The sequence below is a fragment of the Macadamia integrifolia genome, chromosome 4 (genome assembly GCF_013358625.1).
Source record: "Macadamia integrifolia cultivar HAES 741 chromosome 4, SCU_Mint_v3, whole genome shotgun sequence".
Classification (NCBI taxonomy): Eukaryota; Viridiplantae; Streptophyta; class Magnoliopsida; order Proteales; family Proteaceae; genus Macadamia; species Macadamia integrifolia.
In genome coordinates this window covers 25,695,824-25,711,254 of record NC_056560.1, presented here as the reverse complement: position 1 = coordinate 25,711,254, position 15,431 = coordinate 25,695,824, and the positions used below count along the sequence as shown (strand labels likewise).

The 15,431-nt window shown below is 35.4% G+C and overlaps 2 protein-coding genes across 3 annotated transcripts; one reads left to right on the top strand and one right to left on the bottom strand.

Annotated features, from left to right (window-relative positions):
• The first annotated feature begins 6,967 nt into the window (after nucleotides 1-6,967).
• LOC122076085 (transcription factor bHLH35-like) lies at nucleotides 6,968-10,967 on the top strand. Of its 2 annotated transcripts, none has more exons than XM_042641371.1 (5): nucleotides 6,968-7,120; nucleotides 7,207-7,384; nucleotides 7,500-7,733; nucleotides 7,833-8,003; nucleotides 10,594-10,967. In XM_042641371.1, exons 1-5 carry the CDS (start codon nucleotides 7,047-7,049, stop codon nucleotides 10,681-10,683), a joined length of 747 nt encoding a protein of 248 aa, XP_042497305.1. In that variant the 5' UTR covers nucleotides 6,968-7,046; the 3' UTR covers nucleotides 10,684-10,967. The 2 variants fall into 2 exon arrangements, with proteins under 2 accessions (XP_042497305.1, XP_042497304.1); XM_042641370.1 differs by having other exon boundaries at nucleotides 6,970-7,120; nucleotides 7,204-7,384.
• A 1,640-nt stretch (nucleotides 10,968-12,607) lies between these two features.
• On the bottom strand, nucleotides 12,608-13,421 carry LOC122076360 (uncharacterized protein At5g49945-like). The gene is made up of 2 exons (XM_042641664.1): nucleotides 13,291-13,421; nucleotides 12,608-13,178 (listed from the first exon to the last, which is right to left on the bottom strand). Exons 1-2 carry the CDS (start codon nucleotides 13,419-13,421, stop codon nucleotides 12,608-12,610), a joined length of 702 nt encoding a protein of 233 aa, XP_042497598.1.
• Nucleotides 13,422-15,431: the final 2,010 nt, after the last annotated feature.

The window sequence follows — 15,431 nt, the reverse complement described above, 5'->3', positions numbered from 1 at the left end:
AAAAAAAAAAAAAAAAAAAAAAAAAAAAAAAAAAAAAAAAAAAAAAAAAAGAAGAAGAAGAAAAAAGAGAAATAAAGAAGTTATTATCTAACATGATTGTATAAACTACTTAAATTTATTACCATATTTTTAGTAATGATACTTATTAGATATAATTTTTATTTTCCTACTCAAATCTAAGAGATTTAGATGCAAAGTAAAATGAAATTTAATAACCAAACATAGAATAATTTAGACTTAAAGACACAACTATGTGGAATAATGGTTATAATAATAATAATAATAATAATAATAATTACAAAACTTTCCTTATTAAGTTTGAAGATACCATTTTCCTTCATTTTAATTTCTCCTACAACCAAACGGAACCTATGTGATGACCAATGCATAGTTACATTGATCATGACCCTACTAATAAAAAAAACCATGGTCTCTTTTTTACTTTTTGTGGTAGTATTCAAAACAATAGCCTACGTATATGACAACCCAACCCAACACCCAAACATACAAACCATGGTCTAGTTGACAATTAACCCAAGACCAACTCATACGTTGTATAAGAGAGAGAGAGAGAGAGAGAGAGAGAGAGTGGTGTAGATGATAACCAACCCAACATCCAACATACAAACCATGATCTAGTTGACAATTAACCAAGACCACCTCATACGTTGTAAGAAATAGAGAGAGAGAGAGAGAGAGAGAGAGTGGTGTAGATGACAAGCAACCCAAGACCAATTCGTACGTTGTAAATAAAAAATTATTAAAAGGGGACAATGTTTTCTATTCGGGAGTGTACCCTACACCCTCATACAGCCCTGTCAACCTCTCTCCTCTATCCTTCTCCCTGCCCTTCTTTGATTATACCAAATGAAGAGCCCTGAATAAAGTTGCGTTTGGTAGTCATTCTGTTCCAGAAACGACATTTTGTGTCAAAACAAAAAAAAAATTTGTTTGTGTCAAACTTTGGTTTTGGAAAAGCTCATATGTTGGAACATGGGTTACAAACATCGTTTTTCAACATTTTTCGTTTCTCACACCTTTTTTACCCGGTTTGTTTCGTAAAAATGGAAAAACAATTCATGGACACCAAACAAAAGATTATGTTTTCTTGTTCATGTAAAATGAAAAAAAAAATGCCACAAACTTTTTTTCGGATGATTATGAAATGTAGCCTAAGTATTTCCTGCCGATGTAACGTACATTCTCAAACAAAAAACACTCGATCTTCCATATATATGGAAAAATATTAGATTATCTGAAAACACAACCTACATTAGGTCTCCCTGAATCTACCTCCTTCCTCCTCAAACTGAAAGTAGATATATCATTTCATTGTAGGAAAAAAAAAAAAGACAAACACAAGACTACAAGAGAGGCCACACTCCCTCACAGAAAACACATGAGAGAGAAAGATATGATCTAAGGTAATGTTTAATAACGTTTATGTTATTTCTGTGTCTAGAAATAGCAGAAATGGATTTTCAAGTTTTCAAAAATAAAAACAAATTTTTTGGTGTTTGATAAACTTGTTTCTCGAGCTATTTTTTACAGACATAATGCCACTTAAAAACTCAATAGTATCATCGGATGCCCAAAAGAGAGAGAGGGTTTGATTGTCTTTTCTTAGGTTTAAATAATTAAGAGATTTATCGGGCACAATAGCCTTTTTTTTTTTTTTTTCTCTCTCTCTCAAATTTGTTTCTAAAAATGATGACTTACTTCGTCAAAATCGTTTCTAGAATTATAACGTCAAAATCGTTTCTAGAATTATAAATAAGCATAAATTTTGACAATCAACCAAGACCACCTAACATGTTGTAACAAAGAGAGAAACTCTTCACCCTCCACATCTTCTTGCCCTAAAATGGGAGACTGAAGTTGTGCCGCCATGAAGTTTCCTACCTACCACATGTACTTCTTCTTTTTTTTTTCTCTCTCAAATTCGTTTCTAAAAATGACGACTTACTTTGTCAAAATCGTTTTTAGAATTATAATGTTAATATCGTTTCTAGAATTATAAATAAGCATAAATTTTGACAATCAACCAAGACCACCTAACATGTTTGTAACATGGAGAGAAACCGCCACATCTTCGTGCCCTAAAATGGGAGAGTGAAGCAGTGCTGCCATGAAGTTTCCTACCGACCTCATGTACCTTCTTATACGGGTCACCCCAATGTAAAAAGTATAGGGTAATCATGTGGCCTAAAAGTTTATCAAACAGTGCACCAAAACAAAATCCCAATTTGAAAACTGTCCCTCCGAGCATGACCCATCACCACCACCACCACCACCACCGCTCACCACCGGTCCACCACCACCTAAAGTCCGTCCCAATCTCAATCCAAGAGGCCCCCAAATTGTCATTTTCAAGTCGCGCCGCAAGACCCTTGACTTCAGTGGTCAAAGCGGCTCTTCCCATTACCATAAGACAAGACTAAAAGCGCCTCTATTAGGCACCGACCAAAGACAAAATATCCAATGCTATGCTTCCCTTGCACCCCTCCCTCTCCCCCTATTGGGCCACTTCTATTATTTGGGTTGTGGGCCCAATTCCATTATTGATAAGATGCTGATGTCATCACATCCAAGGTAATCTTTCTTACGTCACATTTGAAAAACTTTCCTTCTTAGATGAAAAAAAAATTTAAGTAAAATGACTTTACTCACTAAATTCCAAGAGGAAATTTCAGTGAAGTTTATGAAAGAAGTGCGCGCCTTTAAGGGGTCCAACGTGCAAATTGTTGCATTTATTCGAAGCATAAATTTGAAGTTTTTTCCACACTATCATGTGAAAACATTCTCTGCGGCTGATGCTGTGGTACGACGAGTATGATGGCCGAAACCACATCGGACTATGTGGTAATGTTGTCTTGAACATCTATTGATGATCGCACCACTGCACAGGTGACAGACAATCATCGCTGGATTTGGAGTATGGGAATTTGAATCAAGGAAAATGGTATGAATCATTGGAAGAGGGAAAAGCAAAAGCTATTTGTTTTGCTATGAAGTACCAAATATTCAAGATTCTTAAAATCAATGTTTTTGGATTTATTATTCATGGGAGTTGAGACTTAAGAGTCTTGAGATAAGATGTATGAGGTTCTCTGATTTTTGGAGTCAAATATTGGATTCTAAATTGCTGATATAAACTATTGAGATTTAAAATGTAATCGTAAGCATATGGATCAGTTTAGCTATGGGTCGAATACAGGGAGAACAGTCATTTTATTTTTTTATTTATTTTAGTAATGCGAAAGTGAACCGATTAATGGTTGTGATCTAATTCTAATTACCATCATAAACATATGTATCTAAAATAATATTCTAATCATTCGTCATCTAAGAATTTAAAGATGCAAACCAAACAATTAAAATTAAATAAATAAATAACTAAAAATAAACAACCAACGTAATTTAAAAAAAAACAATAAAAGAAAAAAAATACTGAAATAAAAATAAAGTAAAAGAAAGGGGAGAAAACTAGAGAGAGACTCACAAGTAGGTTTCTCTACTTAGCCCGAGAGATGCATCATAATATGAGCTTTCTTACTTGACCAGAGAGTCACTCTTACAAGGGTTACTCTACTTGATTTTAGGGAAAGGGAGACAATTAAAATAAAAATAATTAATTGATAGTTATATGGCTAGGAGGGGCAATGCCAACACATACACTAGTCATGAACCTTGGGGGAAAGGGATAGCAATAATGTAACGACTGAAATTAAAATCCTAAATTAAGAAAGAAAAGGTAGTCAGAAAAAGGAATGATAGGGGGGAGAGAAGACTACCGAATGAGTCTACTTACTTGAATCAATGCTTGAACTTGAAAGTTTGGGTGGTTTTAGATACTATCAGTACTAAAAATCAGATCTTGAATAAACCAAATCTGAAATTTCTAGTGCTAGAGAAAACAAATCCTGAAAAAAAAAAATGTTCCACGGCTCGTGATCTTGTCATATAGATCTAAGCCTAAAACTATAACTTTAAAAATTACAACTCAATTGCATAAATCATAAACATAAAAGGCTGAATAGAAATTTAAAAAAAAAATGTTTGCATTAATTGACATAAAAAACTATTACAAAAATGATTAAAGCAAAAATAGAGAATAACTAAAACTAAAGAGTGAGAGAGTGAGAGAGAGAAGAAAACTAAGTATAAACTAAAAAATAAACTTAGGGGAATAATAAAATAGGAGGGGGGAGGAAGGGGCTTTTATAGGGTTTTTTTCTTGCTTCATTCCTTCTACAAGTCTTCTTTAAGAAAAGAAAGTAAATAAAATTAAATTAAATCTTGGTAAAAATCCTCATTCTCTGAGATATTGTATGAGGAAATGAAGAATCTGTTTCCAAAATTAACAAATTCTATTCTTTCCTTACAATATTCACCAATATCTTGCAATCTTGATTAAATTATAAATGAATCTCTGCATAGCATCTTCAAGATCTTGTGAGGTGGCAAGGAGGGAAAATAATCTTCAAGATTTTGTAAGAGAGAGAATGTGGTACCAATGAGTGGGTCTCACCTTTGGACTGGTTCTTGATTCACTTTAAGCACTTTCACTTGTAAACTTGAAAACAAAAAAAAAAATAAAAAAAAATAAAAGTAGTACTATCCAAAGTAGGGCAAAATATGCACTTATATCCCTAAGATTTCACACATTATTGTGCTCATCATAAACCATATTGGGTGGTCAAACTTGGAAGGATATTTGGACCAATGAACTCTATATAGGATTCAAAGTGGACCCCTCAACAGTAATTTTTCTTTTATTTTATTTTATTTTTATTTATTTATTTTTAAAAGGGGGTTTTTTTTTCTCCATTGCACTATGTCTAGTAAACTATAATGTTTCACTATTTACTACATGATAGTTTATGGGTTAACCCATGCGATAAAGGACTAGGCAAGCATCTCTTTAGTACAAAATATGTCTTTTTGTAATTTATAATCATCTCCATTTGATGACATTTTGATAATTTACTAAATCTTTAAATTGGAGTTTAAACAATTTTTCTTGTTTTATTTATTTATTTTCTTTCAAAACGGCTTTCCTTTCCTGATGCACTATGTATGTTGAAGTATGCGTTTCACTATTTGCTACATAATAGTTCATGAGTTAGCCCATGTGATACAGGACCATGCAAGCATCTTGTTGGTATAATTTCAGTTTAAAATTAGTAGAGAAAATAGCTCAAATTATAGAAGATACCTTTTGTGTTTTATATTCATCTCCATTTGATGGCATTTTGGTAATTTACTAAAACCTTGAACGGCTTACTTTGGACTAAAATTTGCCAATTTAGATGCATGTGGAGTCCTCTATCGTATGGACTAAGTCATGTAATGCTAGTGGTAAATACTGAAGCGTTATACTTTACATGGTGACACTTAGAAGGACCCTTTTCGAAAACTACCCCTAGGTTTAATGCAACCAATCACCAATAGAGTATTTTATCCTACATTTATATCAAATATATTTTATAAGCATCTACCCCTATACTAGATGTCTCCTACAATCAAATTTGACATGAGGATTATTCAGATAACTTAATCTCCAATTGTTTAACTATTAGAAAAATAGATATTTGGCACCCTTGGTGTGAAAAATATTTTTATAATTTACTATCGAATTAGAGAAAGTTGACCAAATTCCTCATTTTATGTTGGGTCAGTGAATAATAATAATAACAATAATAATGAATTAGAGTGTTATTGTTTGTTATATACTTGACTAAGATAAATGAGTGTGGATTCATGTGATAGAGGGCAATGCAACATTTATTTCAGTAATGGAATTTTAGCTTATTGCAAACATATTCAAACTTGAGAGATGCTATGGCAAATAATATGCAATAAGAAGAAAGTGCCCCTAGGTCCATCCTAGTAGCAGGCTCTCATAGTCACTCAAATTTCTATATTGTAGATTTATGAAATTGTTTATTGTTGGATTAATCAGAACACATCAAAAATTAAATTTAGTTCTAATCTCATTTAGAAGTATAAATCATGCCTCATGTAGGTATAGAATATAACAAAAAATTATGAACGGCTCATAATGATCTAGTTTGATAACGTCTATCGTTTGAAAAAATAAATAAAAGACATTTCATAACATATGCATGCATAGATTTATATTTCTGTAATCTCATTCACTAAAATTCCTAGGTCACTCCCCAAATTGCAAATAATTTAAAATTCTTATCTTAATGCATAAATAATCTCGCATGTAAAATGATGAAAATTAATATAATTTAAATTATTCAAATTGAATTTGATGAACACAAATATCTAAAAATAGACTTACCCTCGACAAGGGTTATGGGATTCCTTTCGTATTCCTTTTTCTCTCCGGTCAAGACTTAATCTATTTCCTCACTTTGTAAGATCTTCAAAAACAAAAAAAAAACAAAAAAACAAAAAAGCCTTGTCATGGGATAGAATAGAATCCTTATTTCCCCTACCTTCAATTTCAATTTTGGGGTAAGGGGGGTCGTCCGTAGCTGGCCAGTGTGAAGTCAAACCCGATTAGGCCATTTTGACCCGTTTCACTTCGGCATTACTTCTTGAAGGACGACCTTCTGTACTGTCGCTGTTTCCTCCTCCGAACGACTCGTTTTTTGGTTATTCTGAGTCTAATCCCATTTCCATCCTATCCCGCGTGATCCGCATGCCAGTTTTCTTCATGTTGGCCCATCCTAGTCACTAGAAATGACAAACCCTAGACCCCTAATAGGTATTCAAATGTCAACCAACCCCCTTTATTAATTCCCGAAACCCACACGAACATTCCTTTTTTATTACAGGAAACCCCCCTTCCCTCCACACCTTAAGCATGGGGCCCTTCCGACCATTTGATTTTTCCTGGTAAGAAACCCCATCAGTATTGACACGTGGTACAATCATCATAATTCCAATATCCTATTCTTTCCCCTATAAATTCCTCTCTCTCGCTGCAATTCTAAAAAGGAATCCCCAAAAAAAAAAAAAAAATATTTAAGGAAGAAAGAAAGCGAAGTCCTCTGTTCCTTGGGAAGAAAATGGAGAACGTTGAAGAGGATTACAATCTCTATTGGGAAACGAAGATGTTCTTCCAGAATGAAGAATTTGACAGGTATCATCTTCTTCTTCTTGATTTTCTCATACTTTTTTTTTATCTAAGTTCTCTGATTAATGTGAAAATTTGATGAATTAAAGCAGTTGGGGATTCGACGAAGGGAACGAAGCGATCTCTGGATACTATGATTCAAGTTCTCCAGATGGAACAGCGTCAGCTTCGTCGCCTGCTGCGAAGAATATTTTATCGGAAAGGAATCGGAGGAAGAAGCTCAATGAGAGGCTTTTTGCACTTAGAGCAGTTGTCCCCAACATTAGCAAGGTTTTGAATTTTGATCCTTTCAAGATTTCAAGATCTCGTTTTTAGGTTTAAATCTCTGGTTTTTTTTTTTTTTCTTTTTCTAAATGAATTGAGTGGTTGAATTGGATGATTATAGATGGATAAGGCATCCATAATTAAAGACGCAATCGAGTATATCCAAGAGCTGCAAGATCAAGAGAAGAGAATCCAAGCTGAAATAAAAGAGCTTGAATCGGGAAAATTGAAGAAGAATCAGTACAGTACTGATTCTGAAATCCAAAATCCAGTTCGTGTGAGATCGAAAAAGAAGAGAATTGATCAGAGTTTTGGGTCTGGAGGATCAAGAAGCCCTTCAGTTGAACTCTTGGAGGTGGATTTGTGTGTGTCTGATTCTGATTTTTCTAGATCAAGTCTTCATTGTTTGTCAAAATCATTGATTGATTTTGTTTTTAATGATTATTTTTTGCAGCTTAGGGTTTCACATGTAGGGGAGAAGACATTAGTTGTGAGCTTAACCTGTGGGAAGAAAACAGATACTATTGTGAAGCTTTGCGAGGTTTTTGAGTCATTGAAGCTTAGAATCATCACAGCCAACATCACTGCCTTTTCTGGAAGACTATTGATGACGGTGTTCGTTGAGGTGACTTCCCAACCTTTTTCTTTTATTTTACTTTTATTAATTTATATTGTAAATATATATACAGGGAGAGGGATCGATATGTCACTGATATCAAGTATGCTAACGGATAACACTAATAGGAACACATAATGGAGTATCATTTAGGAAGAATATGGGGATCATTTCAGAAAAAAAAGAAGAAAGAGATAGACACAATAGGTGTTAGCGTACTTGATATCGGTGGTATACCCAACATTTTTCCATATATTTAATATAAAACTGAAAATTAGTTTCCATGGGCAAATGTGGCCATTGTGCAAAAGGGCAAAATGATTATCCTATTGAACCTATCCCATGAAATGCAAAATGATCCATGTTCATGCTTCTTCGTCTATTCTCATTGATCACACTTTCCCCAAGACCATAAACAAAGATATGAGACAAAAACTTCCCGATGTGGTGGGGCTTTGCTGATGTATGTACCCCGCAGCCTCGGGTTCTTCTATGAGAAGCATGATTGCATGAGCTGAGACTTATCATGTTCAGAGTCTCAAAATTTAGAGTCAATAATCGAATCAGCCAGGGTGGCCGATTTTCGATTTCATTGATTGAAATCGGTAAGAATGAACTAAAAAATATCAAAAATTAGTGGAAATTGATTGAATTGATCAGTGCCAATATTAATACAAATTGGTCGATTCCACTTATCCGATTTTGATTTTTGAAACCTTGATCAAAATACCCATTTCACATGGATTCAGGAATCAAATTTCACTTTTTCCTCTGTTTTCATTTTTTTTTTCCAAATAATAATAACAATAATAATAAAAAAAAAAAAAAACCGAAAACAAATCATAAGGTTTTTACTTTCAAGGGGCGTGTCCTTTTCCACTAGACAGGACCCATATGGGACCTACCTTTGTATTAGTTTTGACAGTTGAAAAATTGAATCTGTCCACCTGTCCCTATATGCGCTCTATTTTGTAAATACATCCACTTAATAGATGAGGTGAGAGGTACTGGATATGGATGATTAGTCAATTCTACATAAGAGAATATGTAGGTAACAGTAACGTGTCATCTATATGTCACATGTTAAAGCCCTAATAATGGTATTTAAATAATAGCAATAATAATAATACTAATAATATTAATATAATGATGATAGAGTAGTAGGGCAATATTTTAAACTTGGGTTTTGTTTTTCTTGTTTTTTGTTTTTTCTTGGTTTGGCATTTTTTTCCTCTTCGTATACAAATTATTATTATTTTTTAAAATGTATGATTTATTCTGTAAAAATAATAAATTAGTAGTTAATTTGTCAATGATATCTTAAGAAAGTCTGGTTTGGTAAACATAGGGGCTTTCAACTCCAACCAATCAAGACATAGTAAAACAGGGGGGTAATAATACATTTCTCTTGCGACCAAACGTAACCTCTACAATAAACTTGAGAATTGGTTGATAAGGCAAAAAACGAATCAAATAGTTTTAACTAACAGTGGAAACTCCAATATGATAAGTGGAGTTTTCAAATGGAGCCCACTTTCTATTATACTTTTACCTTGGGCTCCACACCCTCTTTCTCTCTCTCTATACATTTTCTTTTGATAGGAACCTCTCTACATAAAGAGCGCAAAATGCAACATTTTTTCTTTTCCCTTTACATTATGATAATGGTTTGAGTAAAGTGCAATTCCGAAACTCACACGAAAGTATACATAGGAGAATGCCACTTTTATCATGGGCCCATTCTAAAGTGGATGGGTACCTGTGTGGCATCTTTTTATGCACTAACTCCACTAACTCACCCTGTTTTGTTTTTATAAGTACAAATGATTATCATTTTTATTTGAAAAATCTTACTAGTTTAGATAAACTTAGTAGATCTTTTTTAATTATTTGTTAGTTATTGAGCCGCGTAAGCATCGCAAGGGAAAAGATCCGCATACCATGTCAATGGTAATGCACAAAACAATATCATCTACATAGAACTCACACGATGAAAAACCCATCATGAAATGGGTTCTATTTCTTGTGCTCTTGGCGGTCCCAGACTCCCATTAGGTATCCAAGGCTAGTAGCTTTGATCACTAAAATGAGGAGAAAAGATGTCTTGACTCCAGCTAACACTTTTTTAACTGTTGATCCCATTGGACTGGTGTGAATGGGAGGGGTGGGAATGCGGGAGACCAATCGCGTAAATAGCGGGATGTTTGAGGAGAGAGAAAAACATGTTGACCCATTTTTATGCGTCTTGACGTGCAGATTGATTCACATATCAGCGAATCTTTTAACCAAATTATGATTAGACAAAGTTGAAGGATCAAGGGAATCCCTATGAAAAGTGTTTATAAGGTGTGTTAAAGTGAGTGCTGCTTGGCCCACCTGTGGCTCATCTTGTATTTAGAGGACTTGGTTGACAGCCTATTTACAAGTTTGGTGAGTTGGGTGGGCTTAGGGTCCCACTCTGAGCCCATTTTGGGATATAGAATCCAAGCCCAACTAACTTAAAGGCTATAAATGATTAAGTGGGTTTCTTATGTTTATACCATTTGTTGATTGCTTTTTAAAAAAGGTGTTTGGTTATTCACTTTATTCTACTTTCCAGGCTGATGAAGAGGAGAAAGATCACTTGAAGATGAGGATTGAAGCAACCATATCAGCTCTTAGTGAAACACAAAGTTCTATGAGCTATTAGTGACATGTGACTCTTCCTTGCATCCCCAAATCTTCTTTCGTGTCTTGTTAGTTGTTACCCCACAGGCTTTTTAGTTCTAGGATTTTTGTTCTATCTTCATCGAGATTAATCTTGATTTTAATAATTTTTAAGATCACATCCAACGAATCCATGAAGATTTTCCTCTTTAGTTGATGGGCGCTTATGTCGTAGGTTTTTTTTTCCTTTTTCACTTCCCCTGTTATTAAGTGAATGTCTATTGAAAAAAAAAAAAAATAGATGCAATGAATATGTCTATTCACAAAGTTTGATTGGCCATTACTTTGAGGGATTAGGGCTATGTTTTGATGCCACTAACATATTTGTAATGGCTAAACAGAAACAAGATTGAAATAGCAAAATTGCAGCCCAACCAGCCCCGTATGTAATTGATTCATAACGTCCATCACAAATAAGAATTGGGTGATACACATAAAACAATCAAGGACATTAGGTTGGAGTGATGACAAAGTAATTTTGCAACCAACTTATATAATGTGCAAAATAAGGGTGTAAGTTTGGCCCTATGAACCCGAGCCCGACCACAAATGTAGACTTGGTAACTTTCCAATAATAGAAAAACAATGTCAAGAGAAGTGGACGGCTCCCAAACTAAGAGGTCACAGAACATAAGGGTACAACCAGAATGGGTTGGGCCATGTTTTTAAAACCTCAGCCCAATTTTAGGTCCCTTAACTCAGCCTAGGTCTAGTCCATCCCAAGGTTGGGTAAGGATATCTCAGCCCAAGCCCAAGACTATGGAGCTCAGCCAAGTCAAGCCCAACCCTAAATGACCTTGATGGGTTGGGCTAGGGCAGGTTAGCACTGATTGACCCCTACCAGCTCCCATTTTGTCACTTCATGACTAGGCTTTTTTTTTTCCCCCTCATATATGATATAATTACATAATATAGAGAATTTTTTTTTATTGGCACCTCTCAAACTATCAAATAAATTATAACTTTTTTTTTTTTTAATTTGTAAAATGTACAATTTTTTTCCTAAATATTGCCATTTCACACGTGATAATGACATAATGATATGACACTTTCAAATATTTTTCAATTATACCCTTATCTTACATAACTTTTGGGAATAAGATTGGGGACAATAAAGAAGGTGTATAAGTTGAAATTTAGACACTCTCAATATATAATTATATATATATATTGATATATTTACGTACACAAAGTAGAGTCAAGCTCAGAGTGATGCGTCCGCCCAAGCTTGGTCTTGCTTAACTTTGGAGCTGAAAATCTCAACCCTACCCCAACCCGTTGATCAAAAAGACTATCTCAAGCCCTTACAGACTTGGACTTGGGCTCGTCAAGCCATACTTACACCCCTCAGCCCCCGTTTGTCTGAGGCCCATATTGTTTGATGGAAACTAGAGGAAGGAAAAAAGAGGCGGGAATAATGAGGAATATTGCCTCAAATACCAAAAACCTTGGTTATTTATTTGTTAGGACTTTATGGAAAACTTGTTTTGTGTTTCGCTCTCCTCCTCCTATATTATCTCGTTCCTATAGAATTCCACGACATTTCATCTATTTTCCATAGAGGTGGATCCCACTATAAATAATATAAAATAAATTTCACTCTCTTCCCTTGAACTAAGGCGAAATATCAACTGGACCCATCACTTTTGCGAAAATATTACTCCCCTCTCCTACAAGAAAAATATGTTATCTAACAGCCCCTAACCGTTAGTTTTGGCTGTTAAGTCAAGTTAATTTTTCATAATCCCCAAACTACCCCTATTTGTGTAATACCAAATCTACCCCTTTCTTTCCCCTCTGATCTTTCCGATGTCGGCGGCGATACTGTTGGTTCCGATGTCGATGTTGATATTCTGTCCGATGGTGATGGTGATACTAACTACATCTTCGTTATCCCCGACGAGTGCTTAGCCTACATCTTCCAGTCCCTGTGTTTCCCAGACCGTAAACGCTGCTCTATCGTCTGTCGCCGTTGGCTTCGCGTTAAAGGTCAGAGCCGACATCGTCTCTCCCTTAAGGCCGAATCTGGAGCTCCATGGTAGCCACCAACCCCGACAGAACCTCCTCCCACTAACATAGAACTTGAACACACTCTGCCCTTCTTTCAACAACAATGGCGGCTTCCCATCACCAGTACCCATTAAACTAAAATTCTCGTCAAAGATCGAATCCTTAGTGGCAAACTTGGCAGCCCAAGCCAAAGCAATCTTCTCATTCTCTCTCTTCCCAGTAAAGTAATTGATCACGAAACAAATCAAGAAACTGATGCAGGCGACCTCGATAATGAAAGACCTGGGCTTTGCAGGTGGCTTACTGGGTTTCGTATCTTCCGCCGGGGAAGATTTGTTGGCAGTTTCTGTCGTCACTAGTGTGGGTTCGGTGATCGGAATTCCTTCGAATTCGTCTTCGTCCCAGTAGTCAAAGGCTGATGCTTTGGGTGAGGGAACAGAGGGCGGTGACGAAGGTGATTGGTTGGCTCTGGAGTGCCGTGATAAGTTTCGAAGTCGGATTGGGTGACGGGAGGAGGAGGGACGAGTGACCAAAAGGGTAGATCGGTGATTTCTGAGGAATCAAAGGGTTCTTCTTCTACTTCGTCGCCGAAGCCTTCGAAGTCAACTGTAGCGGCGAGGACGGAGCAGCGAGTGAGCTCTTGGTCGAGGACAGAGATGACGGAGAGGAGGGCGAGGATGTACCAGAGGGTGTCGACATCAGCATCGGCATCGGCATCGGAAAGATCAGAGACGATTTTTCAGAGAATAGTGTGAGGGTGGAAGAGAAAGGGGTAGATTAGGTATTACACAAATAGGGGGTATTTTGGGAATTATGAAAAAAATTAACTTGATTTAACAACTAGCGGTTGGGAGCTGTTAGATAGCATATTTTTCTTGTGAGAGGAGAGTGATATTTTTGCAAAGGTGGTGGGTCCAGTTGATATTTCACCTTAGTTCAGGAGAGGGAAGTGAAGTTTACCCAATAATATATATTTCATTATTTCATTTTTTTTGTTTATTTTTCTTGTCAACCCAATCCACAACATATAGGACCTAGGGGTGTTAATCAGTAGGTTCGATTTAGTTTTGGTCTGATTGAATCAGTTTTGGTCTAGGAATGAGGGAGACAAAAACCAATCAATTAAGGAACATCAGTTTTTGGTCAATTTCGGTTTCGGTTTTGGTCCAATTTTGTTTCAATTTATTTCGATTTTTCAATATCGGGTTCATACCGATTTAGATCGATTTGTTATTGGGCTTGAACTATAGTGAAATATTACATTCATAACTTATAGTGACAATATTTGACAAAAAAAAAACACTTTAAATTTATGATTAAATCATGGTAAGGGAAATATAACTAATATTAAAACCAATGGATGACAAACTACTAATAAGATAACATATATTGAAATCACAAAATAAACACTATTATCTATTCATTCATTTCACCATTCAACTAGTTTTGTATAGTGAACAAGAAAATCAATGAATGCATTATTACAATTTACAAATCAATTTATCGATTCATAGCTTATTATTCAATGATTTGTAACAATTCCCCTTACGATAACAAATATTCTCACTAATATTGTAAAAAATGGATAGTTAATTCACCAATTTATAATCTCATAATCATTTTTCTTTTATCAGTTTGGTTATTGATTGGTTCTGTTTGGATCGATTTTTAGCCAGTCTTAACATTCCTCGGTCAAAAACCAATCCAATAAGGATAAGTTTGGTTTGATTCGGTTTGGGCTAGGTTTTGACACCCCTAATATGACCCACTTCATAAGTTTTCCACCCATTTTTATTCGTCAAACAAACGGGTCTCGAAGGATAAAAATGGGTGGATAACTTGTGAAGGTGAATCCCACATGTTGTGGGTTGGGTTTACCAAGGGAAAAATAAAAAAATAAATGAATTAAAATGATATGTAGTTTTTAGTGGGGTGATATTATATGAGAAATAGATAATGTAGAGGATATAGAGGATACAGATGGGGGGTGGTAGGACTTTGGAAGTGAGGGGTAGAAAATTTATGTGCCATATTAACAAACAACAGTTATAGCATTAAATGACATTGTCTGATAAATTTTCTACCTTATTTATCTAAATACTCGTATTTCTATTAATTTAAGGAAAACAAGTATAAGTTTTTCACCTCTTTTTACCTTTTTCCATTTTTCTCCGTTAAAACATATACGACCCAACAGAACAGCTCTCGACCACTGTTGGAATCATATTTTACTAGGGTTTTAGGACAAGCACAATGTGGGCATGTCCAGATTCCATAGCTTAGACTTTTCCCACCAAATTAAGGGCTTGGCTAGGCCCAACAAAATATTGGGCCACAACATGGGCTTGGGATATAAAACATGCCCATCCAGAAAAATTGCACCCGTTTAAGCTATCCAAGTTGATGATTGATTAATAGTGGCATTGCTCTTCGTGTATTATTAGCTCATGGTGCGTGACGGCCCATGGTCAGCTTAGACAAGCCCAAATTTCATATGGGCCTTAAAAACTAAAGCCTTTGGCCATACCTATCTGCCTATGTCACTCTTGCCCAAACCTAATCAACTCAGTCCCCAGGAGTTGGTAGGGTTGTGTCTGATGCTAATAGGTCTTTGAGGAGTGTAGATTAGTAATTAAGCTCAAGTTTGGTTTGAGAAACCCTGGTCAACTATCAGAATAGTAGGATGATGATTTCAATAGATAGCATCCAATATTTTCTAGG

Coding starts and splice junctions, on each gene's coding strand:
- LOC122076085 (XM_042641370.1), top strand. CDS start 7,047: ATGGAGAACGTTGAAGAGGATTACAATCTCTATTGGGAAACGAAGATG. Junction 7,385..7,499: donor TTGTCCCCAACATTAGCAAG/GTTTTGAATTTT, acceptor GGATGATTATAG/ATGGATAAGGCATCCATAAT. Junction 8,004..10,593: donor TGATGACGGTGTTCGTTGAG/GTGACTTCCCAA, acceptor TCTACTTTCCAG/GCTGATGAAGAGGAGAAAGA.
- LOC122076360 (XM_042641664.1), bottom strand. CDS start 13,421: ATGCCGATGCTGATGTCGACACCCTCTGGTACATCCTCGCCCTCCTCT. Junction 13,179..13,290: donor TCGAAGGCTTCGGCGACGAA/GTAGAAGAAGAA, acceptor ACGGCACTCCAG/AGCCAACCAATCACCTTCGT.